A 26,834-nucleotide genomic window follows, 5' to 3' on the forward strand; every position below is an offset into this window, starting at 1 on the left:
TATCGTGAAATATTTTATAGATTTTAATATGTACTTTAACTTAGCTATCAGATTGTATTAATAAATATATGTGTATGCGATTTGTGCTTTTTTTCCTTTTTGTAACGTTTTATACATTAAAATAAAAGTCTTTACAAAATATTGTTTGCAGGAGACGGGATACTCCATAAACCAATTGCACAGAAAGTTGGAACCAGCGGAAAAAATTCCGTCAACCTCTCCGGGTCCTTCGAAATTAGTGAAGGGTGACTTCCGCGAGAGCGACTACGAGAGTGATTATGATGGCAGAACATCGTCATGCCGAACGGGTAGCTCCACGAAATTTAGTGTTGCTGATTCAGGTATTACTTAATAAAATTAATATATTTAAATTGGAATACTTAATACTACGTTACTTTCTTAATTAACATAATATTGTGACATATATATATGTATATATATACATACATACACATACATATATCTACATATATATGTATGTATATATAGCGAGTTATTTATGTTAGAATATAACATATTACAATAAAAATCATTCTGTTATAAATATAGCAAATAATGTAGAAATAAAACGGTAACAATGTACAGTCTTTCTTGCAAACTTTATCCAAGCACAAGTTCTCTTGTCTAGCTTTGCATGCCATTTATTTCATTTTAAAGTAATTATTAAGTTTCGTCTTTTTTACAATCGCCGCCGTTCATTTCTTCATAATAAATCTACTTTTCATAGAGCATGTCTTTCGCTATCACATTATAACCGGTTTTATCATCATAAGATCGAGAAAAGTCCGAGAATTTATGAAAGTGACATTGAAAACTGAATTAAGACTTAATATTACGATCGAAACTCGTCAAGTTTTGATTATTTTAACTTTAATAAGATCCGTTTGACATGTGAAACCCGACTGCTACTACTCTCTGCCAGTATTTTCCCTTGATTCTTCTTGTTATGCTCTTTTCTCGAACTGCCAGAGGAGATTTGAATGGAGATCACACAGGCAAACTTTTCATATAGGGAAACCAATGGAGTCGAGTTCGCCTCGCAAGCATACAGTAGTCATACCGACAAAACCGAAAACGGTTCTCTTACCTGGCTCTCCGCCGGAAATCGCTTATGCGCCACCTCAACCGCAGCAACAATTTTACGAAGCACATACAAGCATGCCGTTTACAAATGCGATGGGCACAGAGACGAAGAAAACCGTGAGAATGGACGAGTCAACGGAGAATGCTAGAAGGATTGTTACTGTTGAGCAAACAAGTCGCATCATTAAGTTCGGTGACACCAATGCCACACCTGTCCAGAAACAGCAAACGGTTAATTATTATGTACCTAAACCGAAAAAATTTGTGCAAGGACAATTCCGGGAATCTGATTACGAGAGCGATGTAGATTCAAGCAGAATTCGACCAAAATGGGCTCCAGCTGATAGTGACACAGAGGAACCATATTACCGAAGAGTTCAACCACCCACGGGAAGAAGTCCAAGATCTTTGAGTGCACCAGTTAGACAGACACACATCGCATCGCCGATGGAGTTCGATACCGGTCCTCCGACAACGTCATTGATGCAGATTTGCAAAGAAGATACAGATAAAAAGATCAATTTCCAAAAATATCAGCAGCATACAACTTCCGGAAAGATTGGCAATGTTTTGCAGCCTGGTGCACCACCTGAATACGGATTCATCTCGAGAAGCGATGTAAAAAGAGCAGCGGGCCGTAAGAGCAATATCAATGCTACATAATATTTTCACAATGTGTTCTTAATACAAGTGTAGATATAATTTTTATTTATGACAATCGTAGACAAATGCACTCAAAATTATCGCTTTATATCTTTGCCGACCACTTGTTCTCTATTTGGCTGATTATTAATTTCCTTTTCTTTTTGTTTCATAAATTATTCTTTATTCTATTAGTCTCTTTTCTTTTTTTTTCATTTAAAAAGTAGATAAATCCTTGTTCTGTAACACAAAGTTCTGAAATCTTCACAGACATCGCGTCATGTCATATGCGTGATATGACAAGCAGCTTCAAATCAAAAACCGAAAAGTTTGTGAGTGGTATCCAATCGGATTTGAAACAGGGTAAGCCGATTTTGAAGCATCCTAACGACTCCAAGATAACCGATAGTGACGAGCCAAGAACTTATAGAGAAGAGTCGCGAGTCTCCGAACACGGTAATACCAATATTACCTTTATTATAATTAGTCTAAACTCTAAAAGATAGATTTGGCTCGTTGTAATTCCATGATTTGATTTGTATATATTAAACATATATGTATATACAATTAATATAAAAATACAATACACGCTTCTCCACACACACAAACACACACATCTGATTCGACACATAAGTTTAAGATCTTTTAATCTGACAATGAGCGTAGAATATATCGTGTGCATGAATAAGTTTATAAATAAATTACATTGATGTAAAGCATGTAATGCTCATTGGCGCGAACAGGAACAAAACAAATTGATCCGGATACTGGACTCATATACTTCAAGTACGATTTTGGCTACGAATTCGGTATCGTTTTACCTGGCGAGGGTAAAAAAACGATTGAAAGTAGCAAGAAGAGCATTCAAGGACAGAGACGTTCCAGCGATATAGAAGTGCCTATAATCCACGAGTTCACTGAAAAGAAAGCGAATGGTTTTATGAAAAAAGCAACATTTCTGAACCGCCAAAACAAGATAGGAAATAAATTCGGAAACTCAAAGACTGTCAAATGGGAGCCGACATCGGAAAGCGAATTTTCTGAAGCTGAAGACACAAAGAATCGCAATAAAAAGCAATCGAATAAGGGAGATATAGAAAACTCGATGATGCCTCCAAGTCTCGTCATACCTAGCTCTGTATCACCGTCAAGATGGGATCGCACAACGCCCAGTCCGCTTTCTCTTAGTCCAAGCCTGCCAAGCCTCTCTCCAAGACAGAGTAGCGCTACTGGACCACCTAGCAACGTGGATTCTGCAGGTACCTGCATACCTGTCATCGAGAACGCGTGTTGCCTTTATCAATTCTTTTTCTTTTGCAGCACTTTTTATTTTGCTTTGCTTTGATCGTTTTTGTATATTATTGTAATAATATTATTGTAATGTAAAAAACTGTTTTTTTCTATTTATTAAATATTCTCTCGTTATTTTTAAATAGCTGTAATAGCTTCTATTGTAATTGGCATTAAAACTGCACCCTTGCTTTCCTCGTACACTCGGATTTTTCTCGAGATTTTTCTAACAAATTTACAATATTATAAAATTTAATTTAGGAAATAATGATTAAGTGTAATAAACTTTTCTTGATGCTGCTTAATATTGCTTTGAAACTAGGTGGCTCCTTACTTTCACGCATTCTAATACATATTATACATTTATTTAGTCTCTAACAATAGGCTCTAACTACTCGCTATTATGCTATTATATATCAGATTGCGCACGAACCACTTTGTCACGTTTAAATTGTTTTATTGTCACATACCATTAATAGTATTCTTCCATTAAGTTTCATCGAAAATCGCAGGTTCACCGTGGCCGATTAGCAACGGAGTATCATCGAGTAAAGAAATAATTCAGCCTTATCTCGAAATATTACCGAAGAAGTCTCCTTCATTCATTACGGTAATACTGTTAAATTAATAACATTAATAATGTCAAATGCTTTTTATTAACTTTAAAATAATTCTAATTAAAAATAACGCTAAGAAAAGAATTTTTTTCATCATTATTACAGCCACTAAAAGATATCGCGGTAGTAAGCGGACAGCCAGCCAGATTCGAGTGTATCGTTCAAGCTGAACCACAGCCCAATATTCTTTGGTCAAAAGACCGTAGAATCGTCGAAAATTCTAAGAGCCACGAAGTCCAATATAGAAACGGTGTTTGTCGTCTTACCATAATGAGAGCTTTGCCCGGTACGATATACAAGTTGTATTTGATGCTTATCTTTTCTCCGTAATCTTTTAATATTTACTGTATTAATTTATTTTTGCATTACACAGTTAATTATATTCAAATGCAAAAGAAGATAATAATTCTGTTAGATAATTATGTAGATTTTTTTTGTGCAGAGGATGCTGGGACTTATGCATGTACGGCAACGAATAGTTTAGGTTCCACCGTAACTTCTGCCAACTTGGAAGTTCCAGGTAATAGACGATCTATATATGCTCCTATTTCGTAAGGATCTGGTAAGAAGAGAGACAAATAAATGTAAAGGTGGTGGAACATTTCATTCTTAACTTGGCGGTCTGCTGATGCCGGAGATTTGCATCGTATCGTATTATTCGATTATTATTTACCCAGGCCACAAACTAATATGATGAAGGAAATAATTACATATAATGCTCGACACACTGTATTTTCTACGCGAGAAAAAATTTTTACAAATTTTTAACAAACTGAAAATAAGCGAATAATTCGATGTCAAAATGGCTTTTCTGGTATGGCTCTTGCTTCTTGTCGGGGATAAACAACAATTTTTGTCGTAATATATAAAGAAATAAAAATAAGTGATGCTACTAATCATGCTAAAGGATAGAACAAAAATGGATCGACATTGTCTCAATGAGCATAATTATTTCTATTGCATTTTATTCAAATGTTCGAATTAACGTTTTGGCAAAAGCTAGTCAACACTAAATCGAGCTAGTCAATATAACGAGCGGATAACGAAAGAAACGCAATAAAAAACGCAAAGACCTTCTTATCAAACATGCATAACTGCATATTTTAATTGTGCCATTGGACAAGTTAAGAAAAGCTTTTCTGCATACTTTATTTCTTCTCTGTCTAACGTCTTATCTGTTTCAAGTATTGTGACTTTCTAAATATTAAAATATTATATTTTCGACTTATCTTTAAGTATACTAATTATTTCTTGCCAACATTGTTACAACAATATTAGAATTACAAGATTTTTTTCGTAAAACTAACTTTGTCGAAGGTAATGATTAAAAATAAAGCATTTTATAAAATAGAAAATAAAAGCAATTTCCTGTTTCAATCTAAAGATTAATATTAAGATTATTTTACTTATATTAAATTACTCTATTTATGCATCATGTGCGTGATATTGTTGGAACTAGTCATATTACCTAAAAACATTATGATAAGAGAAAGTTACTTATTGTTAAATGGTAAATAAATGCAATAAGAATACTCAATCATTCTAGATGAGGCTTCTTATTTTGTAGTTCTTACAAGTTTCTATGTCAATTGTTTTTGCTTAAACAGAGAAGTTGATATTTTATAGCTAGACGGAATATGGGATCTGTTACGGGGCATGTACGGCCTATGCTATAAATCGCTATGCTATTAGCTCCTTGCGTCAATAGTTGGCAGAGATAATTTACGCATTTAGCATGTTCAAACAATACAGTCACAAAAAAAAACAGCATTTCTTGAACAATATCACGAAAGCTCAACGTTTTGTAAGTTATGTAAATGATTACTTCTCAATATGTAATAAATAACAGAAGACAATTTAAAAATAAGATATTTTAATACAATACATTTTCTCATCGCAAGGGGTTAACTCTTATTTATTAATCTCGCTATTCAACGTGAATTCACAATAATACTTATATATTATGTATGTAAATAAATATACGCTTTCTCTATCTATATACTTGGGTAAATGGTTTAATAAATTATTTCACATTTTTGCCTATATTCCTTCCTTTTTTATTCTGCCTTTGTAATTGTCTTCTTGTTGGCGTTTACAATTGTGATGTGCATTGATGATGAACAGAAATCTAAGGTAAGCCTCTGATTATTTTTTAAGTAAACAGTGTCAAAATGTTATATATAAACATTATATTTTTTTGCAAATAATCTTTCACAAATAGCAAAAGTCAATAGCTAAAATTTTTTCTAAACATTTAATTTTAAATTAATTGCAGTATTAATGATTAATTACAGAAATTGTGAAAAAGGACTTTTCTTGTGTTTTGAAAGAAATGCTCTTTTGTATGTTAATAGTTAAATATGTAATTCTCTAACAGTATGTCGCTATATTATTTTTTATTATATTTAAATATTCTTTAAAAAATGTTCGTAAAATTGCCCTATACCTAAATATTTAAACTACATATTATATGTACATATATGCTAACTTTATTAATTTTATTATACATAATATTTTCAAATAACTTCGAGCACTTATGATTGAAAAGAAAAATAATTTCTTATTGATACTAGATAAACTACTAGCGATTAGAATATTATATCATCTCGCACATAAATGATAAAATTTTGTATCTCTTGTAATAGATATTATAAAGTTCGAGATTTATTTCTTACATGAAAAACAGAGATCATCTGGTATGAAAATAGATGGTAAAGTAATCTTGTGGAATGTGGAGGAAAATGTGAGTCGGCAATCCAAAAATATACGGAAGAAAAACAAGCGACCTTATTTGTGGAGAGAGTGTTAATTCGTTTTCTCCACGACTTGTCAGTTAAATGTATAATAAGAATTCAAATGATTATATTACACTTTCCAAACGGTATTGCTATTTAATTACAGGCGCACCATCATCCATACGCAGCACTCACCACGATCAAAAGGAATGCACACTCGAACGTTTTCCACAAGATTTACCAAAATACGTAGCTTTAAAAGACCTATTCTCATCGCAAGACAAATATGTTAAACTGACTTTGACAAATCGCGAGCAACCGTATGAATCTTTTTACGATCTCGGATTAACTGCAGATTACAGGTAGTTGAATCGATCATTTAATATGCAATTCATCAAGTTTTATTACCAAACTATCATTAAATTATATGACAGTTTCATAGAAGGAAACAATTGCGAAAACGCAGGGAGAGAATTTGATGCAATGCAGATAACAAATTATATCGAGCGTGAATTAAATACTATCTATACGAAAAATGGAACTAACATCGATAGTTCATGTTTGGATACCAAACCCTCATTGCATAGTTGCGATGGAGTGAATAGCTGGAAGAACGGTGAGTATTTAATGAGAATTCGCCTATCTAATAAAATAACAATATTAATTTAGGTGTAAAATTATGAATATAACGCATACGTATATGCAATATTTACGGATAAAAAATAATATCGATTTTGCGAAACAAAGTATCGACTTATAGATTATTTCAACTTAAAGGAATTTTGCGGTGAGTCTATGCAATTTTCAATTGCATCGCCGCGCGCCGCTCTTTAATAATGACCATTGTTGTCGTCACCTAAAATAGAACACAATAATAGATAAAATATATAAGTTCGCGATACTCTTAGTAGTATGTATGTTACTTTCGTCTTCAGCATTTGAATCATAACATCATCAAATGCAAAGATTCTCTCGTCATCTCGACCGAGATTATTTCACAAAATCTTAAAATAGATGCGTCGCTATGCGGCATCTTGGACGAAACTCGATGATTCATGCGTGACCTACCTTCTTCATGATTATACCAATGTTCTTGGCTTCGAAAGTGCGGAATGGTATTTACTTCCTTGCGTGCACCGTAATCATTAACGTTCGTTTCTTATTGATTCCGACAATAGATACGTAAAGCACTTTCAGAAAACTGATATAGATTAATTGCGGTGTAAAATAAACATTACACTTAAAGTTATGTATCGTTAATACGTATAAATTACTATTGGAGAAATAATACCGGACGGTATACAAGTATCACAATCGGTGTTGAAACGTTAATAGTTATATAGATAAAATCATTCTCATATATTGCTTAGAAATAGAAGACTGCAATTATTTGTAGTCAGCGAGTGTATGAGATATCTATGAAACCTTAAGAGTATGAAGATGTTTTTCAAGTCCAACAAAGTCCCCCGCAAAGTTCTCCCTCAATGGTATTAAAAATATGTCTCAAGGACAGAATTCGAGTCGTTATGAGACGATCCCCCACGTTGTTATTAGCTTCATTGATATGCGTGCACATGTTTTTAGAATGTAGTGTGTAACGACTAGGCAGTTTGAGTTCACAAGCGCAGTGCGCAGGCAGTGCGTTCTCGGAGTCGCGATCAGGGGCTGCTTGCGTGGCTAAACTTGGCTGAAGCTATGCACATACAACATTTTCTACCGCCAAATTCCGTCAAGAAAGAGAATAAACGTATAGATCGAATAGACCGAGGTGAAAACTAAAGAAAGAGAAAGAGAGAAAATGGCAAAATTGTGTCAATCCTGAAACACACACATACAATACGTATATCATGTCATAAATAATAATAATAATAAGAAGAAGAAGAAGAAGACATTTGCAATATATTCGAGGCGCAAAGAAATGAAAAAGTGTAGAGAATGAAAAGAAAAAAGAATGAGCGTGCGCATTCAAGCTTGAGAATCTAGAGTGCTTATAACTTTATGGAGGGGAGCAACGAAAGAGAGATGTGAGTACGGAGAGGGCAATAAAGATGCGTGGGTGGCTGTCAGTGAGCGCAAGAACGCTGCGTAAGACTTTACCACCGTTTTACCGTTCTACTCGACAAGATATGTTATAATTATAATATCTATAAAATCTTATCTGTATCGGACAAATCATTGATCTTCAACACAAACCTGTGGTTATCAGAAAAATAAAAAACAACATGTGCAATTTATGGAATATAAAAACCAAAAAACAAGAAAGATGTGATATAGCATGCTTATCACATTTTATACAATATATACGTATTGAATATGAGATACCTCTAATCCCTCTCCTCCTCCCTACGATTTTCATTCCGATCATTATATATCATAAAACAGAAAGAAATTGTTGAAATTTGTTTAAATACGTTGAGCTGACCCTCGCACACCCTATATTCCTCTTGTTCTTCCTAAGCGTACTTCCGCACGCGTCAGGCGTCGGTCGGGGCGTTTAAACGTGCCCCACCCTGACCATACGACACCCTCCCCATCTTCTTATGCTTTAGCCAAGCGTCAAGTCGTAACCCGTCCAATTCGCATTCGACCGACGTCTTGGTTTAAAGAATCACGGGGACAAGACTTTTGACGATGACTTGATTTCTGCCGACTGACTGAACTGAACCGCGGTTACCAGCAAAACTGCGTGTATTGCGGAGTAAAGCGAAATAAGTGCGAGTGATTTGCTCCAATTCGTCGTTGTGCATCAAGAGTTTGTTTGTTAAATCTCGGGTGATAAAACACAACGTTGAGAGAAAAAATAAAATAAAATAAAACAGAGATCTCTTTAGATTCTCTAGATTAATTAGCAGTTTATTATTACTAAGTCATATAACTGGTCACAATTTTGTCATTCAAACGACTCACGACTTTACTGAATTTTTCGATCCAAGATGAAGCGACAACAATTTCAAGAACAGCAGAAGCAACAACAGCAGCAACAAGCTATCATGCAAGAACAACAGCAACAATACATCCAGCAACGGACGGAAAGACAAATCACGCGACAACAAATCACCAGTCAGCAGAGAGGTCAGTTGTGACGATGTTTGAAAAGTCAAGAAATTATATCCTTGAGCAATTGCCTATCGAATATGAAGAATTCAAGCAAGAAGAACGATACAGAAAATTTATCTTGACGAACTCAGGATTTATTGCATATTAATAAATTTATATAAAAATACATTTTACAATGTAATTTCGAGATATTGCGAGTGCTTGTGAAAGATAGCGGTGCATATTTTCACGAATTTATTTTTTCAAATTTTTCTACCAAGAATAAATTCAATCTAGCAGTTTTAATAAATCTCTTCTGGTGGATATTCCGTCAACGAATACTCGTATTCTATTTCTGTGCAAGGAGCACCGTCCGTGCGAGAGCTCTAAAGATAGTTCTCCACACTCTCGACATAATCGTTTCAAAAATTCTTTTATATGCTGTCTGAGGAATATGACATTGTATTACGTATCATATCAAGAAAATACATACATCTGAAATAGTTTAAAAATTTTTTTCTATTAACAGTTTACTTTGAAAATTTTAATTCCAACGTGCTTAAACACACAAAAAAAGAAAGTTTATATATATTTAATTCAATATACTGCATTGTCAAGAGGTGACTCTTATTATATTTCACACTTTATTTGCTTAGTTGAAAAGAAGTATTACATGTACCTCCAACTTTATTTATATGTTGAGACAGAATTCATTAATATTAATATTATATTATCTCTATACATATATATAGAACTTCTCCCTTGAGAATAAAAAAACGCTGTTTTTGTAATATAAAGAAAGTAAAGTATAAAATAAAAATTAGTTTAAAGTTTTTTATTAGTAAAGTAATAAAAAATTACTTATAACTTAGGATCATATTACAGCAAATTTTAAACGAGATAAACGTGATATTGAGAAAATTCCAAATCAAATTGCAAAATTTACTTCAAAAAATGTTTATTATGTGTATTTTGTTTGCGATTATTTAATTTATTGCGAAGAGTTCTATGCAAATTAGTAAAATTTTATTTCACAGAAAATTTTAATTTTGGGGACTCTTATAAAAATCTGAAGAACGGCGTGTTTGCGCATTAATATTCTGTATTATACATTCAATATTATATCTTGCAAATACATTTTTTTATGTACATATAGAATAATATAATAGTTAGAAATAAATTTCCGTTATCGAAAATAGTTTCACTAAAGCACGTTTGCCAACTGCGTTATACGTTAAAGAATTGAAGAATATGGATGTGTCAGAGAGTACGGCTGCCAAATAATATAACACTGACAGGTTTATGAATCTCACTTACATCAATGTGTGCATCGAAACGTGTTGGATTATATTTCAATGTGCGTAAAAGTAAAAGACAATGAAGTACAGTAAGCAAATCCGTTACGCTAGTAGCTACTGCGTTAAAGCGTTAAACTAGTGTCTTTCACGTACGTAAAGAAGGATTAAATATTTACGTCTCAAAAAATCTCATTAGAAGTATTTACGAATAATATCGTCATATAAGATATAATTATTGCTTAAAATTTTAATTAAAAAGAAAAGAAAAACATATATATGTATAATAAATAGGATATTGTACAATACTTTCTTTTTATAAACATATTTATTTTATTATGCAAAGTTTCTATAAAAGTCGGCTAATTGCTCCATAATATCTATAATAAATTTTGATAAAACTTGGATGCTTTAAAAGTCCAAACAGCTGATCGTAATACATACTTGCCATCATCAGTCAAGATCAATGATCGAGCAAAAAGAAGGATGACAGAAAAATGGTATAAATAAGTAAAGAAAGAAAAAATAACAAACAAAAGAGCAAGATAATGTTAATTTAAAAATTCAATATTCGAATATAAAATATGCAAATTTTACGCGAAATGTACGTAGATATGAGAAGAAGAGAAATGTTAGACCCGGTTTTATTTTGGTCAGTGACTGCTTTTGCGTAACGGAAGACGCGATTGGTCCAGGCACGGCGTAGACGCATCGCGTCGCGACTCGTCGCGGCGCGCAGCGCCGAGCAAAGATAGTTGCGCCTAAAATGGCTCACGGTAACGTGATCCCTATCCAAATGCAAAAATACAATCCCCTGCTTGTAGCAGCACATTACGTCCTTCGTAGCTCGCAAATCGTAAAGCGACCGATGCTTAATCGCGATGTCACATACAATGAAAAAAATGATTAATTTTATAATTAGATAATCAATCCACTGATTTAATAAATTGATTAAATAATATAAATTAATGAAATTCTGCCTATACATCCTACATTCCATATTTAAATATATGGAATGGATAAAAAACATGAATATAATATTTTACATCAGTTAATATGGCTAGCCTTTTTCTTACACGTATAAGGTAAATGTATCAATGCCTGGACACGTACCTATGTCTCGACATTTTAAGGACTATCATTTTAGTCCTTAAATAAGTTATAACGCGAATTAAAATCAAAGAATCAAAGATAAAAATATTTGTCTTAATTGTATTATATTTTTATCTTTAACTTTAATTCGCGTTATACTTAATTAAAAATTAAAATGATAAAGGTGTCCAGAGACATAGGTCTTAAGTGAATAAAACATTTTTAAAAATTTCAATCGATATTCTTATCTTTTTGTGTTATAATATTTAATTTCGTTCTTTTACACTTTGCATTATCCGTGGCTGAGAAGATATCTTGTCTAGTTACTAATTATTTTCTGAAATTTGCTCGTTTATTGAGCAAAACGATGTATTTAAATCACTATGCGTGTACACCTTCCTTCTTCGTATAACTTCTGTCGTACTTTCCAATTAGAGTAGAACGAGCCAAGGAAACGAACCGTTCACGAGCTGTTTTTTTCTTGTCGCCGTTACGCGCGATGACGATGCCGCATTTTTTCATTAAATTATGTCTACACGGGACGCATCATAATTTCAACCAATTTACTTGTTAGTCTGAGAACGAACCATTGCGAAAATACGTACAAGTTTATGATTATGGACTTCCATTGGGAGGGAGAAATTGAATTTAATTCCGGATGAAATAGATTAATTAATTTGAACAGTGTTTAATATTATTTGCATTTTAATTGAAGTAAATTAACTCATTTTTTTATTTCTGCAGTTCAAGGGGAGATCGTTATGCAAACGACGCCAACGGTACCAGCGTAAGTATTGCGACATTTACTAATTGTAGTCTCTATGCGACTATAAGAGAAATGTAACTGTCAAAGACAATCTCTTAAATTATCGGCAGATTTACGGGTAAACCCGGGGATCCCTCACCACCGATTTTCGAGCGAATCTTCAAAAATGCGAGATTTGCGCAGGGCGGCAACGCGATTTTTGAAGGCTGTGTTCGTGGTAATCCGAGACCGTCAGTTTCTTGGACACATAAAGGAGTGCTGTTGCTAGAATCACGAAAGATCCGAATGTCTTATGATGAAAAGTCAGGAATTGTCACACTCCAAATTAATCAGATCGGTCCAGGGGACGAGGGCGAGTACACATGCAGTGCAAAGAACCAATATGGTAAGGATTTTTTTCTACAAGGGCAGTTTTCATCTAGAATAGATATTCTTTAAACATTAGAATCTAACTTTCGAATTGACGTTAGAATAAAATAAATGGAAAAAAAAAACTATGTGTCCTTCACTTTTCACAGGCGAAGCTATTTGCTCAGTTTACATACAGCCGGAGGGATTTGGTCCTCCAACGCAACAACTAACAGATAGTCACAAGAAAGAATTTACGCAAAGCTTTCAGACGAGTGAACAGAAAATGCAAACTGGAAGTCAAGTCTTCCAACAACGCAGTTATCAACAAACGACCGATAAACGAAGTTACGTTAATGGCACAACTACGAGCGTTGAAGATTTTAAGGTATTACAGCCAAACACTATACATATATTCGTTGCTTTAATAGAATACCGGATATGAGAATGCTTAAGAAGTAATATTCCTTCTTTCTCAAATGCACAGGTGGACACCTTTGAATATAGATTGTTGCGCGAATTGGAGTTTCGTGAATCAATTACTCGCCGTTTCGCGGGTGAATCTGACTTGCAAATATCTACGACAATTGATCGTACCTTGGGACCGGTTACACCTCCACAAATCACTCAGAAACCCAGAAACTCGAAGCTCGTTGAAGGATCGGACGCTGTCTTCACCGCAAAGATAACTGGCAATCCGAAACCAAGAGTGAGTTCAAATCGCTCATTGAAAGAACTAAAATATTAAAGATAACTTTACGACAACTTTTCTCCAATAGTATACATATAGTATATTAGTATATATGTATAATTACTTTTATCTCTATAAGTCGTATTTCTATATCATCTGTCAATAATGTTATAAGATATTCAATTGTTTTAATTGTAAAATATCTAATCTAATACATCCTTTATTAACTTAGCATCGCTAAATCGTATTCACGTTATTGTAGTTAACATGGTTCAAGAATGGACAGAGAATTCGAGATTCTCAACGTGTGGAGACGAGCTATTCAAATCAACAGGCTACTTTACGAATTCGAGTCGCTCTGCCGGAAGACAGCGGCCATTATACATTATTGTCTGAGAATCCTCAAGGTTGTACCGTTAGTTCCGCTTATCTCGCAATTGAGTCCAGCGATCAAGTAGATCAAGTTCCGTATCAAGCGCATCAAAGGGAATTTATTAAGACTCAACAAGTAGAGTCGACCATTGAATCTACTGACTCTAGCAAAGTTCTGCCACCGAATTTTGTTCGTACAATCACGGATAAGGAAGCTACCGAAGGCAAAATGACGCGGTATGCTTTGACTTTTTCCATTTTTAGTATCTCTCTAGCTTTTCTTTAACTCTTAAGCATCGTTTTCAATGAGTGGTGTTTGTGTTTGTGACACTAACAAATAATATAACTGACATATTTCAGATTCGATTGTCGCGTAACTGGACGTCCCTATCCCGAAGTTACCTGGTACATAAATGGCCAACAAGTCGCCAATGACATGACTCACAAAATCCTTGTAAATGAATCTGGTAACAATTCGTTGATGATCACAAACGTGAATCGCGCCGACGCTGGCGTAGTAACATGCGTTGCTCGGAATAAAGCTGGCGAGACTTCTTGTCAATGCAACTTAAATGTCATTGAAAAGGAACAAGTAGTTGCGCCGAAATTTGTCGAACGTTTTGTTACAACAGGCGTAAAAGAGGGAGAACCCGTGGTCTTTATGGCACGCGCAGTCGGCACGCCCATTCCACGTATCACGTGGCAAAAGGTATTGTAACTTCTTCAAATTTTATTTGCTGTATAATCACGATTTCTCTGACACCAAAAAAAACTTTTGCAGGATGGCGTACCAATAACGCCTGGCCCTGAAATACGTATATCGAGCGATGGTAGCGGAGCTTCAACTTTGGATATCCCGTGCGCCAAATTTTCAGATGCAGCCTGGTACCAGTGTACAGCTCAAAATGTAGCCGGCTCCACCGCAACTCGAGCACGGCTCTTCGTTGAGACGCCAAAAGGAACGACCCCGGAACCAAGACGCCTGAATTTACCCCGACCAACGAAAATCATCGAACCAGAGTGAGAGACTTTTTAAGTATTCACCAAACTAGCAAATTAACATTCACACACCTTTCCACGTTTTATTTTATATCCTTATTGTGATGCACAGATGATGAATATATAGATTCATAGAATCAGGACTTTATGAAATTGACTTTTATTCTCACTAACAAAAGCCTGTCGTAAATTAAACTGAATAATAAACGTTTGTAGACCAGCGCCTGGCCCCGAAGTGATTTACTTGAGACATGTGGAACGCGCGAAACCCTATTTGCCGCCCGCCGAAGAGGACAAAGTTTATCCCCCGCCGTGTTTCATTATACCGCTAAAAGACGTTCATCAGATCGAAGGTGGACGAATTCACTTCGAGGCCAGAATCGAACCGGTGGGCGACCCCACTATGAGGGTGGAGTGGTATGTCAACGGCAGAGCACTCGATGCGAGTAAGTAAACATTTTTATATCAATCTTGCATTTACATGACCAAACTCAATCGATTTACATTGACGCATATGTATCTTTCACAGGTTCCCGAGCAACTTCCGTCTTTCGCTTTGGTTTTATCTCACTCGATCTCATTAGCATCGTTCTTCAAGATAGCGGCGAGTACTTGTGTCGCGTTGTAAGCTCGACGGGAGTCGCTGAATCTCGAGCCACCCTCAGCGTAACACGTGAGTAATAGTTATCTATACGCCGTATTCTATATAACCATAAGCTTTTTTTTCTTTTTTTCAGCACGTGCCACTATTGAACAAGCAAGCCAATACCCCGATAGCCTCCAGTACATTCAACAGCTTGAGGATTACAGCAAGTATCAAAGACAGGAGAGCGCGGAGGAGACCTCTTCACAGCGGCCGGTTTTCATCCGTCCGCTCCAGGATCTTGGTGAGCTACAGGAAGGTCGTAACGCCCATTTCGAGGCGCAATTGACACCTGTTAGCGACCCCACCATGAAAGTGGAGTGGTACAAGGATGGAAAACCAATCACAGCCAGTGAGTGTTGATATTTGGAACGAGCGATTTTTATTGTTTGAAAAATTAATGTAAAAAACTATTAATTATTCACTAGGTTCGAGAATCACTAGCATCTTTAACTTCGGATACGTCTCACTCAATATAATGCACCTACGGGCTGAAGATGCAGGTTCTTACACTGTCAGAGCTGTGAACCGCTTGGGAGAGGCCATCAGCTCCACGACTCTTCGTGTCTTTGGTGAGTCTTATTTACAATTAGTGCCGTGACGGATAATTATTCTCAAACAATTTTAGCTTCTATCAATTCTCGAATACTGATCTCTTAATTATTGTGCAGCGCGAACAAGCGTTACAACAGACTTGGGTATTCCCGAACAACTGAGATACATAGAGGCTGCCGAGGAATTGGAAGCGTATCAACAGGCGATACACCAAAAGTACGTGCAGGAACAGCCTGAACCGAGTAGCCCACCGGAATTTAAATCGCCTATTAAGGATCAGAGCGGCATTAGAGAAGGCGGATTCGCTCATTTTGAGGCGCGTCTCGAACCAATCGGTGATGCCGATCTCCGTGTCGAGTGGCTGAAAGACGGACGACCCGTAGAAGCTAGTGAGTAATACATAATTCTATTCACATAAACGTATGCATGTTATACATTCACGGAACATTTTCGGGATTAGGTTCTCGGATTACAACCTTCTTCAATTTTGGTTACGTGGCGTTGACCATCAAATACGTAACAATACACGATGTTGGCGTGTACACTTGCCGAGCCTACAATAGAGCCGGTGAGGCTCACACTACCGCTCAATTGAGTGTGATCAGCAAGAATGATGTTATTTATGACAGCCAGCATCCTACTGGTCTCCAAAAAATTCAGTCTCTCGAAGATTCGAGTAGATACTCGCGACAGGTTCAGGAAGAAACGCAGATTACCCAGGCACCACGATTCCTGGGTAATCTTAAAGGTACTAATAAGATCGTAGAAGGTCAACGGGCGCACTTTGAAGCACGTGTCGAACCTCAAAGTGATCTAAGTATGAAGATCGAGTGGTACCACAATGGTAAACCCATTACTGCCGCTAATAGAATCCAGACGTATCACGACTTCGGATACGTTTCCATTGATATCCTTCAGGTTCGCTCTGAAGACACTGGCACATACACCGTTGTGGCAAGAAACGCCCGTGGAGAAGCTCGTTTATCCGCCACCATGACTGTAGAGAGTAAGATATACAATTTTATTTTTATGCCGTATTGAAGAAATTTGCAGAGAATAGACGATTATTAATTAGTGAGTTTCGTTGATTCTTCGTTTCAGCACGTTCGAGCGTAGATACCAGCAGCATGCATCGCGGTACTTATGAGAAGACTCAACGTTTAGAAGAATCCAAGTTTGTCGAGCCGCAATATCATATCGAAGAGATCTCCAAATCAAAACCAATTTTTATCCAGCCGTTGAGTGATCCTAAGCCAGTTAGCGAGGGGAAAAATATTCACTTAGAGTGTCGTCTGGAACCGATGGGCGATCCTACGATGAGAGTTGAATGGTTCCAAAACGGACGTCCGGTCACAGTCGGCTCCAGATTCAGAACTTACTATGATTTCGGATTCGTCGCACTCGATATAGTACACGCTACCGTTTACGATTCTGGTGAATATACAGTCAGAGCTACTAATCATCTGGGTACCGCGCATACTTCAGCTTGCGTCAGAGTTATCGGAAGATCTGACATCGTCACCGAAACGCAAAATGAACAATCGCTTGAGCAAATACAAATGTTGGAAGATTCATCAAGGTTCGCTTTTATTTATCGCCTCTTGTAACTCATATTTTCTTTATAATTATTATTTTTCTCATTTGTTATTTTATTCGTGTATAGGTATCGCAAAATTCAACAGGAGGAAGTCACTGTGATGCAAGCACCTCAGTTCACTCGACCTCTACACAATATTGAGACGGTAGAACTAACCAACGTTCATCTCGAATGTCGTCTTCAGCCAATTGGCGATGCGACCATGAAAGTCGATTGGTTTGTTAATGGTAGACCTGTCAAAACTGGTCATCGATTCAGACCATCTTATGAATTTGATTACGTGGCTCTAGACATTCTTGGCGTTTATCCTGAAGACTCTGGTGTATATACCTGTCAAGCTAGAAATCAGCTCGGCGAAGCGGTTACTTCGTGCTCTGTAAGAGTACACGCCAAGAAGGATTTACTTCTAGAGTCTCAACATCCCGAAGGATTGGAAAGAATACAATACTTGGAAGATGCTTCACGATACAAAAGGCATGAACTAGTGGATGAAGTCGTCAATGTAAAGCCGAAATTTATTACAAAACCGAAAAACCAAGAAAATCTTCGAGAAGGACAACATGCTCATTTCGAGTGCAAACTGGAGCCGGTAACGGATCCAAATTTGAAAGTCGAGTGGTTTAAGAATGGTCGTCCAGTAACGATAGGTAATTTGTCCTAACTTTTATATTGCTATCTCTTCTACAATAATAACACAAATACGTACACACATATCATTATCTAACACACGTTCTTTTCTTTTCTCAAAATTTATCAAAAGAGTTGTGTTTAGTTTGTATATGTTCAAATTATGTTCATTCTTGGGAAAATCACACACACATACACAATTTGCAGGACACCGCTTCCGTCCAATTCATGATTTTGGTTACGTTGCATTGGATGTAATTGATTTGATTGCCGAGGATTCTGGGACATATACTTGTCGTGCTGTTAATCTGGTAGGAAGTGACGAAGTACTCTGTACTTTAACGTGTCGCTCAAGCGCACAAATATTAACGGACACGCAAAATGAGCTTGGACTTGAGCAAATTCACTATCTTGAGGATAAATCCAAATATCATAGACAAGAAGTTATTGAAGAAACTACCACTCAGGCGCCTATTTTCACAACTTCATTGAATAATGTCGAGATAAAAGAGGGCCAGCGAGCACATTTTGAATGTAGACTAATTCCGGTATCCGACGCAACAATGAAAATCGAATGGTTCCATAATAATAAACCAGTAAAAGCGGGCTCGAGATTCGTCGAGACAAACAGCTTTGGTTTCGTCGCTCTCGATATTATGTACGCGTACCCCGAAGATTCTGGAACATATACGTGCAGAGCTAAAAATATTATTGGCGAAGCTATCACTTCTGCAACCGCCATCGTTCACTGTAAGCTTTTTTTCACTATAAGATTTGTTCGATAATTTCTTCCAATATCGATAACGTTAATTCACTATTTTTTTTTTACCAACAGCTAAAAAATCAATCTACACAGAGACTCAGAGTGAAGAAACTCTTCAACGTCTTCGCTCGTTGGAGGACACCTCTCGTTATCAACGTAAAACTGCAACCGAGGAAATTATTACGCAAGCTCCGGTCTTTACGATGCCAATAAAAGATCTCCGTGTTGCTGAGAATCAAGCAGCACATTTCGAGGCACGTGTTATCCCAGTTGGAGATCCTAAACTCAAGGTGGAATGGCTACGTAACGGAGTTCCTATTTCAGCCTGTAAGCTTAGCATCTAACAAATTTTATGTACCAACATATGTCGTCTCATATCAAGATTCTTTCAAAAATATTCTTTATCTTTATCTTTATCTTTATTAAAAAATTTTTTAAAGCAAATCGTGTAACGACCATGCACGATTTTGGATACGTCGCCTTGAATATGAAGTACGTCAATCCCGAAGATTCAGGCACTTATACATGTCGTGCTATAAACGAACTTGGAGAAGCAGTTACTTCAGCAACATTGTTCGTTCAATGTGAGTACGTCGTTAATTTAACGCATAACTCAGGTACATATTTACGAAACGTTTACACAATACATTTTACACAATTCGCAAACTAATTTTAAAAATATAATCAATAATAATTATTTTTTGTAAATTAGGTAAACTGTCCCGATATTAATTAACATTATTAACTTTCGCTATAGTTACATCATTAAACAGAAATGATGTTTAAAATCCTATACCGATTTACTACGTAATACGTTGTCGGTATTACATTCTTGTATTTTATTTTTACTTCATTGCAATTGGTTTGATATAATATTGTTAAACTTATTTGCTACTATCTACAAATAAGTATTACATATTTGCCTGAGATATTGAAAATCTGCCGAGTCTACCCTAAAAAACTTTCCTTGTTTTACGGAATTAATTGACGTGCATGATTCCCTTTGACGATTCGTACCACTGCGCTATGTCAAAAATTCTTCTAAAATACAGCCAAGGCAGCCTTGCAGTTCGAATCGCAACATGAGAGCGCTTTGTCGAAACTTCAAGCCCTGGAAGATACCACAAAATATCAACGTCGTGAGGAGGAGGAGATCCTGATAAAAGACAAGCCATCCTTTACGGTTCAACTGAACGGACCTACCAGTCTAGTCGAAGGACAAAGCGCACATTATGAGTGCCGCATAGAACCTTATCCCGATCCCAACATGAAGGTGGAATGGTTTCACAATGGCAAACCACTATCCACCGGTCACAGATACAGAACTACCTGTGACTTTGGATTCGCATCGTTGGATGTATTGACCGTATATGCCGAGGATTCGGGCACGTATACTTGTCAAGCCACCAATAAATTGGGATCGGCAAGGAGCTCGATTAATCTTAATGTGAAGTGTGAGTAATATAAGAGCGCATATGCGCGACAACGTAGTTTGGATTAGCTTTGATTTTGTTGCGTGTGTGTACGTGTGCATCATTTATTTCTTACAACTTATAACTTTAATTTACACATTATATTTCATTTCTTCTCTTCTTCGGTTTAAGTTTTCTCTTCTTTATATCGCTTTGCATTAATTTAAACTTAAAAAAAAATCTCTCTTTAGCTCGAGCATCAATTATTCACGATACCCAACATGAGAGCGCATTGAAAAAGATACAATACCTCGAAGATGATTCAAGATATAAACGAGTGATCGAAGAAGATACGATCATCGCGGAGAAGCCAACTTTCGGACGACCATTGAAGAATATTGAACACCTTCCAGAAGGCAAAAGTGCCCATCTCGAAGCTACATTGACTCCTGTGAATGATCCGACGATGATCGTTGAATGGTTTAGAGATGGACGTCCTATTCCTCAAGGACATAAATTTAAGACAACCTACGATTTCGGATATGTCGCTCTCGATATTCTTTATGCTTATCCTGAAGATTCGGGTACTTATATGTGCAAAGCAAGAAACGCTGCTGGCGAAGCAGTCACTACTTGCGTGATCAGCGTGGATTGTAAGTAATATTTTACACTATGAAAACAACAAAGGGCTAATAATTTGCTTTATTTTTACACTATGTTTATTCATAAACTAGATTTAGCATGATCAATGAGTACCCGTTAAATAATGTTTCTTTTCGCGGACTTTCTAAACAAATGAGAAAAACAAATGAGATAAAGCGAGATAAATTTTTCATATGTTTACTTTGCAAAATTTACAAGTGTGGACGAAATGTTACATAACTTGTTATTTTATAATGGCTTTTAATTAATAAAAGTGTAGATACATGACTGTCACCAATTATTTTGATTTTGCACAGCAAAACAAGGCTTATATCTCGATACATTGGATGCACAACGTTTGCAAAAGATTCGAGAATTGGAAACTGTCGAAGTCAAAGAAGAGATCGAAAAAGAGGTTATTCATCAAAAACCTGTGTTCTTAACACCATTGAACAATCTGGATCATCTCAAGGAAGGCGAGCATGCTCATCTGGAATGCCGTGTAGAGCCGATTAACGACCCGAATTTAAAAATTGAATGGTATATTCAATATACTCAATACACATGGATAATACATTATAGTAGCTGCATCGTCTATAAGATGAAGAAATATTTATCTAGAATTTAAATGTGTTTAAGAATAAAAACGACACACGATATAACGGTAGCTTTGATACAATGCCAAATAATTCTATCGATTGAATTCTCTTTAATTTAATAGGTTTGTCAATGGCGTTGCGATTAAAACTGGTCATCGCTTCCGTACAACGCATGATTTTGGCTATGTGGCTCTTGATATTCTTTATACCTATCCTGAAGATTCCGGTACTTACATGTGTAAAGCAACCAACCTGGCTGGCGAAGCAGTTAACACTTGTACTATCAAAGTCAGCTGTAAGTATCTGTGATATCAAATTGTGCGTTAATTCGGGATATTCGTACATGTCAGTCCTGTGCTAACTGTCCTGTGTAATTGTCAGCGAAAGATGCGCAATATCCGAAGTCTAATTTCCCACCCGTAAAAAACTTATTGAAAACATTCATCAGCAACGATAAAATTTATCGACAAGAAAAAGGCCATCTGTCGAACGGATAGCGGAGATACTTTTATAAAGAAGTTTTATTAAGAAAAAAAGAATTTTTTTCGTTAAAATGTATAAACTCGTAAATCTTGTAAACTCAAACAAGTTCTGGTCTTACAGACGATATAAAAATATCATGCTTCAAAAAAAAAAAAAACAGAATTATTAACCATATCACGTGAGATATTGCAAGGTATATCGAGTTAAGCGATTCTAATTCTTCAGATAATAATAATTGATCGTAAAATCGGATTTATATATTTTTTATATTAAAAAGCAAGCATGAAGTTGATAATAAAGAATACTTGTTTTATCATAGCGCGACGGAGTATTCTTTTGGATACCCAACATCCGGATGGTCTGGAAAAGATTCGAGAATTAGAGGCCCAGGGTCATCCTGCACGATTGGAAATCGAGGAACCGCCAGTAACACCACCGAGATTTGTCACTGAGCTTAGGGTAAATAATAATAACGATAACGAGACACATGAATGATTATTATATAAATTAATAAAGCAAATATAAAAAGTTTAGCAAAGCAAATGAAGCAAATAAAATGAAACACGAGAAATTTTTTTTAGGGCACAACCGAAGTATACGAGGGGCAAACAGCTCACTTCGAGTGCCAAGTAGAGCCTTTGCATGACGCAAATCTAAGAATCGAATTCTTCCACAATGGTAAACCATTACCATCGGCAGCGCGTTTCCACGTGACTTTCGATTTCGGCTATGTGGCTCTGGACATTGGTCATGCCGTACCCGAAGATGCAGGACAATATTCGGTGCGGGCGATTAACGCGTTGGGACAATGCGTATCATCTATCGAGCTTAAAGTAATTCCACGAGATAGCATTATTATGGATTCTCAACGGCCCGAAGGAATGGACAAAATCCGAGAGCTCGAGGCCCAACAGCCATGGAAAAGACCGGATATTCCAGAGCCTCAAACACGACAGCGGCCAGTCTTCACTCAACCATTGCAAAATATTGATAGCATTGCCGAGGGTCACACCGCACATTTCGAATGTAGACTCATACCCGTGGGTGATCCTATGCTTAAAGTGGAATGGTTCAGAAACGAAGTGCCCCTTGAGACAAGTGAGAATCGTTAGATATAAAGTTCAATATTTAATGTTAATACGACAATATAATTCTTACGCAAAATTAATTTTTACCGCAATTTTCTCAGGTTCGCGGATAACAAAGGTGCACGACTTTGGCTATGTATCTCTGGATATCGCTCACGTGCGTGACGAAGATGAAGGTGTTTACATGTGCCGGGCGTCTAATCCATTGGGTGAAGCGGTTACCACAGCTTCAATGAAGATTAAAAGTAAATAATTTCACCTATTTAATTTAATCAAGCTGTCAAAATTGAGATTCAGTACAATATATAATCTGTTTAATAAATTATTATTCACATTAATACGTACAGCTAAGGCGAGCATACAGTTAGATACTCAGCATCCGGAGGCGCAACGTAGAATCGCTCAGCTGGAAGCCAAGGAAGCTGGACGACCCGAGGAGCCGGAAAAGATTTTTGATAAACCAATTTTCACGCAGTTGCTAACTGGGCCAACTGAACTTTGGGAAGGACAAATGGCTAGATACGAATGCAGAGTCGTTCCTGTCGGCGACGCGAGTTTAAGATTCGAATGGTATATGAACGGAGTCGAATTAAAAATGGGTAAGATAGCTTTTTTTTTCCAATAAATGACTATTAGTATCGCAGTAGGTATTTGACATTAACAAAGTCATTGTGTATCGATATTTAGGTTCACGCTTCCATGTAAATCACGATTTCGGATACGTAACGTTAGATATTCTAAAAGTTATTCCCGAAGACTCTGGAGTATATACTTGCAAAGCGATTAACAATGCGGGAGAGGCGATATCGTCAATTTCCCTGAAAGTAAAAGCACGTTCAGCTATCAGTTCCGACAGCATACAAACGGACGCGTGGCAGAAAATTCAATTGAAAGAAGCCGAAATGAATAAAGTGCCGGAAATGTTTGTCGACACAACGCCACAGCAAGCACCAGTTTTCACTAAGCATCTCGAAAGCTTCGACAAGCTGATAGAGGGTCAACGTGTCTATTTGGAAGCTCAAGTGGAGCCGCGGGCGGATCCGAATTTAAGAGTGGAATGGTTCAAGAATGGTGTATCACTCCAGACTGGGACGAGGCTTCGTAGTACGTTTGATTTCGGTCTGGTAACGTTGTCGATCAACGGGCTAAGACCCGACGATTCGGCAATTTACACATGCAAAGCAACTAATCTTTTGGGAGAAGCCGTGTCAACTTGTAGCTTGAAAATTGCCGATCGTCACTGGTTATTGGGAGATACCTTGCATCCTGACGCTCTGCCGAAAATCGATGCTCTGGAGCAGCCTCAGATAATCTCTACCGAGCAACCGGAACCTACTTATGAAGAACCGGTTTTCATTACTCATTTAAATAACGTGGAATGCATCGAAGGTGATAACGCTCACTTTGAATGTAATGTAGAACCGTCGAAAGATCCGACTATGAAGATTGAATGGTTCTTGAACAATAAACCCTTGCCGACCGGTGCGAGATTTAAGAGCACCTACGATTTTGGCTACGTGGCTCTGGACTTGACTCACGCTTACGAAGAAGATTCTGGCGTGATTACCGTTAAAGCCACAAATTCAAAAGGAAGTGCACAGACATCTGGTACCTTGAAATGCACCAGCAAGCAAAATATTTATCTTCAAACGCAACATCCACAAGGAGAAATCGGACTTGAGAAAGTAAAAGAAGCCGAAGATGCTTACCTATCGAAATACAAAAAACCGGAAGAAGCTCCTGAGCATGAATATCCTAAACCGATCTGGACGGTGCCTCTTGGGCCTGAGTTTAAACTAGGAGAGGCCGAACCGTTACATCTAGAGGGACAAGTCGAGCCAAAGGATGATCCGAATTTAAGGATCGATTGGTATTTCAATGGGAAACCTTTAGAACATGGTTCACGTTTTAAAATGACTAGCGATTTTGGATTTGTCACTTTGGACTTGACGGACGTTTACGAGCGTGACTCTGGTATTTACACTTGCAAGGCCTATAACAAAGCGGGCGAAGCTTTTACTTCGACGACGATTTATTGTTCCACAAAGGAAAATATCATTGAAAAGTCGCAGCATCCCAAAGGCAAGGAAGGTCTCGAAGCGATCCAAGATCTGGAGGAATCTTTGAAACGGCAAGAAGGAGTTCCCCTAGGAGACGAAGAAGGTCAACCACCGATGTTTACATCGCAATTTGAGAATTTGACCAATCTGTCGGAAGGAGAGATCGCTCACTTCGAAGCATCTCTCATCCCTACTGGTGATCAAACTATGGTGGTTGAATGGTTCTATAATGGCAAATCTTTAGAAGCTAGTCACCGCACGAGAACCGTTTACGCTTTCGGCATGGTTGTCCTCGAAGTTCTCGGCACTAAAATAGAAGATTCGGGTACTTATACTTGTAGAGCCACCAACAAATGGGGTAAAGCAGAAAATAGCGTGCAACTAGAATGCATCGACAAGTCCAAGGGACAGAAACCTAAATTCACGACGCAGATTCAATCCTTGGAGGGTTTAAAGGATGGTCAATCGGCTCACTTTGAGTGTACTCTGATCCCAGTGGGTGATCCTCATATGAAAGTCGAGTGGTTCCACAATGGAAAGCCTCTACGGCACTCGTCACGTTTCAAGATGGTCTCTGATTTTGGCTTCGTAGTTATGGATATTGCCGGCGTGATGTCTCACGACAGCGGAGAATACGTTTGCAAAGCTAGCAATAAATACGGCGAAGATTATACAAAAGCCACGATCAAGTGCTTCGGCAAGAGCGGAGTTTACTTAGATTCTCTGCAGCCGGACTCGCTCGCTAGAATTCGAGAGCTCGAAAGTTATACCGGAGAGCAAGTAACTACACCTACGGCTCCCGTCGCTGAACCACCGAAATTCATTACGCAGATCGCTGACATTACGAAGCTGGTAGAAGGGCAGTCCGCACATTTCGAGGCCAGACTGACCCCGGTAACTGATCCTGACTTGAAAGTCGAGTGGTATTACAATGGCAAGAAACTTCCTCACGGCCATCGATACCGCACCTTCCATGACTTTGGTATTGTTATCTTGGACATCCTCTATTGTTACGAAGAGAATTCCGGAATTTACGAATGTAGGGCCGTTAACAAGTATGGCGAAGATTCTACAAGAGCAACACTCAAATGTTTCTCCAAAGCTAATCTCGTTTTGGAATCGCAACTTCCGAAGGGCATGGAAGGCGGCCTAGAGAAAATCCAAAATCTCGAAGACTCGATGATACGTACGAAGGACGAAAAGATTGTAGAAGAACGTGGCAAGGCTCCGATGTTCACTGTACCTTTAAGTAACATTGATGGTTTACGAGAGGGAGAAAGCGCGCATTTCGAGGCACGAGTAATTCCTACGGACGATCCAAAATTAAAGGTAAGTTTTTAGAATTTCAATCTATATATATATATATATATATATATATATATATATATATATATATATA

At 37.1% G+C, this 26,834-nt stretch overlaps 3 protein-coding genes across 9 annotated transcripts in view; 2 read left to right on the forward strand and 1 right to left on the reverse strand.

Moving 5' to 3' along the window:
- LOC139820499 (uncharacterized) overlaps positions 1–5,629 on the forward strand; it is a 31,877-nt gene extending 26,248 nt beyond the window's left edge. For all 4 annotated transcript variants that reach the window (XM_071790832.1, XM_071790828.1, XM_071790830.1 and 1 more), the window contains 7 exons: positions 152–341; positions 1,013–1,720; positions 1,996–2,181; positions 2,469–2,984; positions 3,528–3,625; positions 3,738–3,918; positions 4,075–5,629. In XM_071790832.1, the coding sequence (XP_071646933.1) occupies positions 152–341; positions 1,013–1,720; positions 1,996–2,181; positions 2,469–2,984; positions 3,528–3,625; positions 3,738–3,918; positions 4,075–4,187 (1,992 nt within the window). In that variant the 3' untranslated portion in view covers positions 4,188–5,629. The remainder of the gene's footprint in view (positions 1–151; positions 342–1,012; positions 1,721–1,995; positions 2,182–2,468; positions 2,985–3,527; positions 3,626–3,737; positions 3,919–4,074) is intronic.
- LOC139820501 (uncharacterized) overlaps positions 1–26,834 on the reverse strand; it is a 132,233-nt gene that overhangs the window by 34,848 nt on the left and 70,551 nt on the right. The window lies entirely within an intron of this gene.
- The window catches only part of LOC139820497 (titin-like), an 83,282-nt gene continuing 64,865 nt past the window's right edge, over positions 8,418–26,834 (forward strand). The window contains 28 exon segments of the mRNA XM_071790824.1: positions 8,418–9,439; positions 12,535–12,577; positions 12,667–12,941; positions 13,075–13,292; positions 13,392–13,613; positions 13,858–14,204; positions 14,328–14,676; positions 14,749–14,987; positions 15,183–15,412; positions 15,496–15,639; positions 15,704–15,961; positions 16,038–16,181; positions 16,281–16,553; positions 16,625–17,170; positions 17,266–17,743; positions 17,828–18,408; positions 18,596–19,138; positions 19,224–19,478; positions 19,592–19,735; positions 20,204–20,605; positions 20,815–21,216; positions 21,523–21,745; positions 21,927–22,099; positions 22,607–22,746; positions 22,869–23,385; positions 23,477–23,620; positions 23,723–23,974; positions 24,063–26,764. Of these exon segments, the coding sequence (XP_071646925.1) occupies positions 9,301–9,439; positions 12,535–12,577; positions 12,667–12,941; positions 13,075–13,292; positions 13,392–13,613; positions 13,858–14,204; positions 14,328–14,676; positions 14,749–14,987; positions 15,183–15,412; positions 15,496–15,639; positions 15,704–15,961; positions 16,038–16,181; positions 16,281–16,553; positions 16,625–17,170; positions 17,266–17,743; positions 17,828–18,408; positions 18,596–19,138; positions 19,224–19,478; positions 19,592–19,735; positions 20,204–20,605; positions 20,815–21,216; positions 21,523–21,745; positions 21,927–22,099; positions 22,607–22,746; positions 22,869–23,385; positions 23,477–23,620; positions 23,723–23,974; positions 24,063–26,764 (10,383 nt within the window). The 5' untranslated portion in view covers positions 8,418–9,300.

The sequence above is a fragment of the Temnothorax longispinosus genome, chromosome 10 (assembly GCF_030848805.1).
Source record: "Temnothorax longispinosus isolate EJ_2023e chromosome 10, Tlon_JGU_v1, whole genome shotgun sequence".
Classification (NCBI taxonomy): domain Eukaryota; kingdom Metazoa; phylum Arthropoda; class Insecta; order Hymenoptera; family Formicidae; genus Temnothorax; species Temnothorax longispinosus.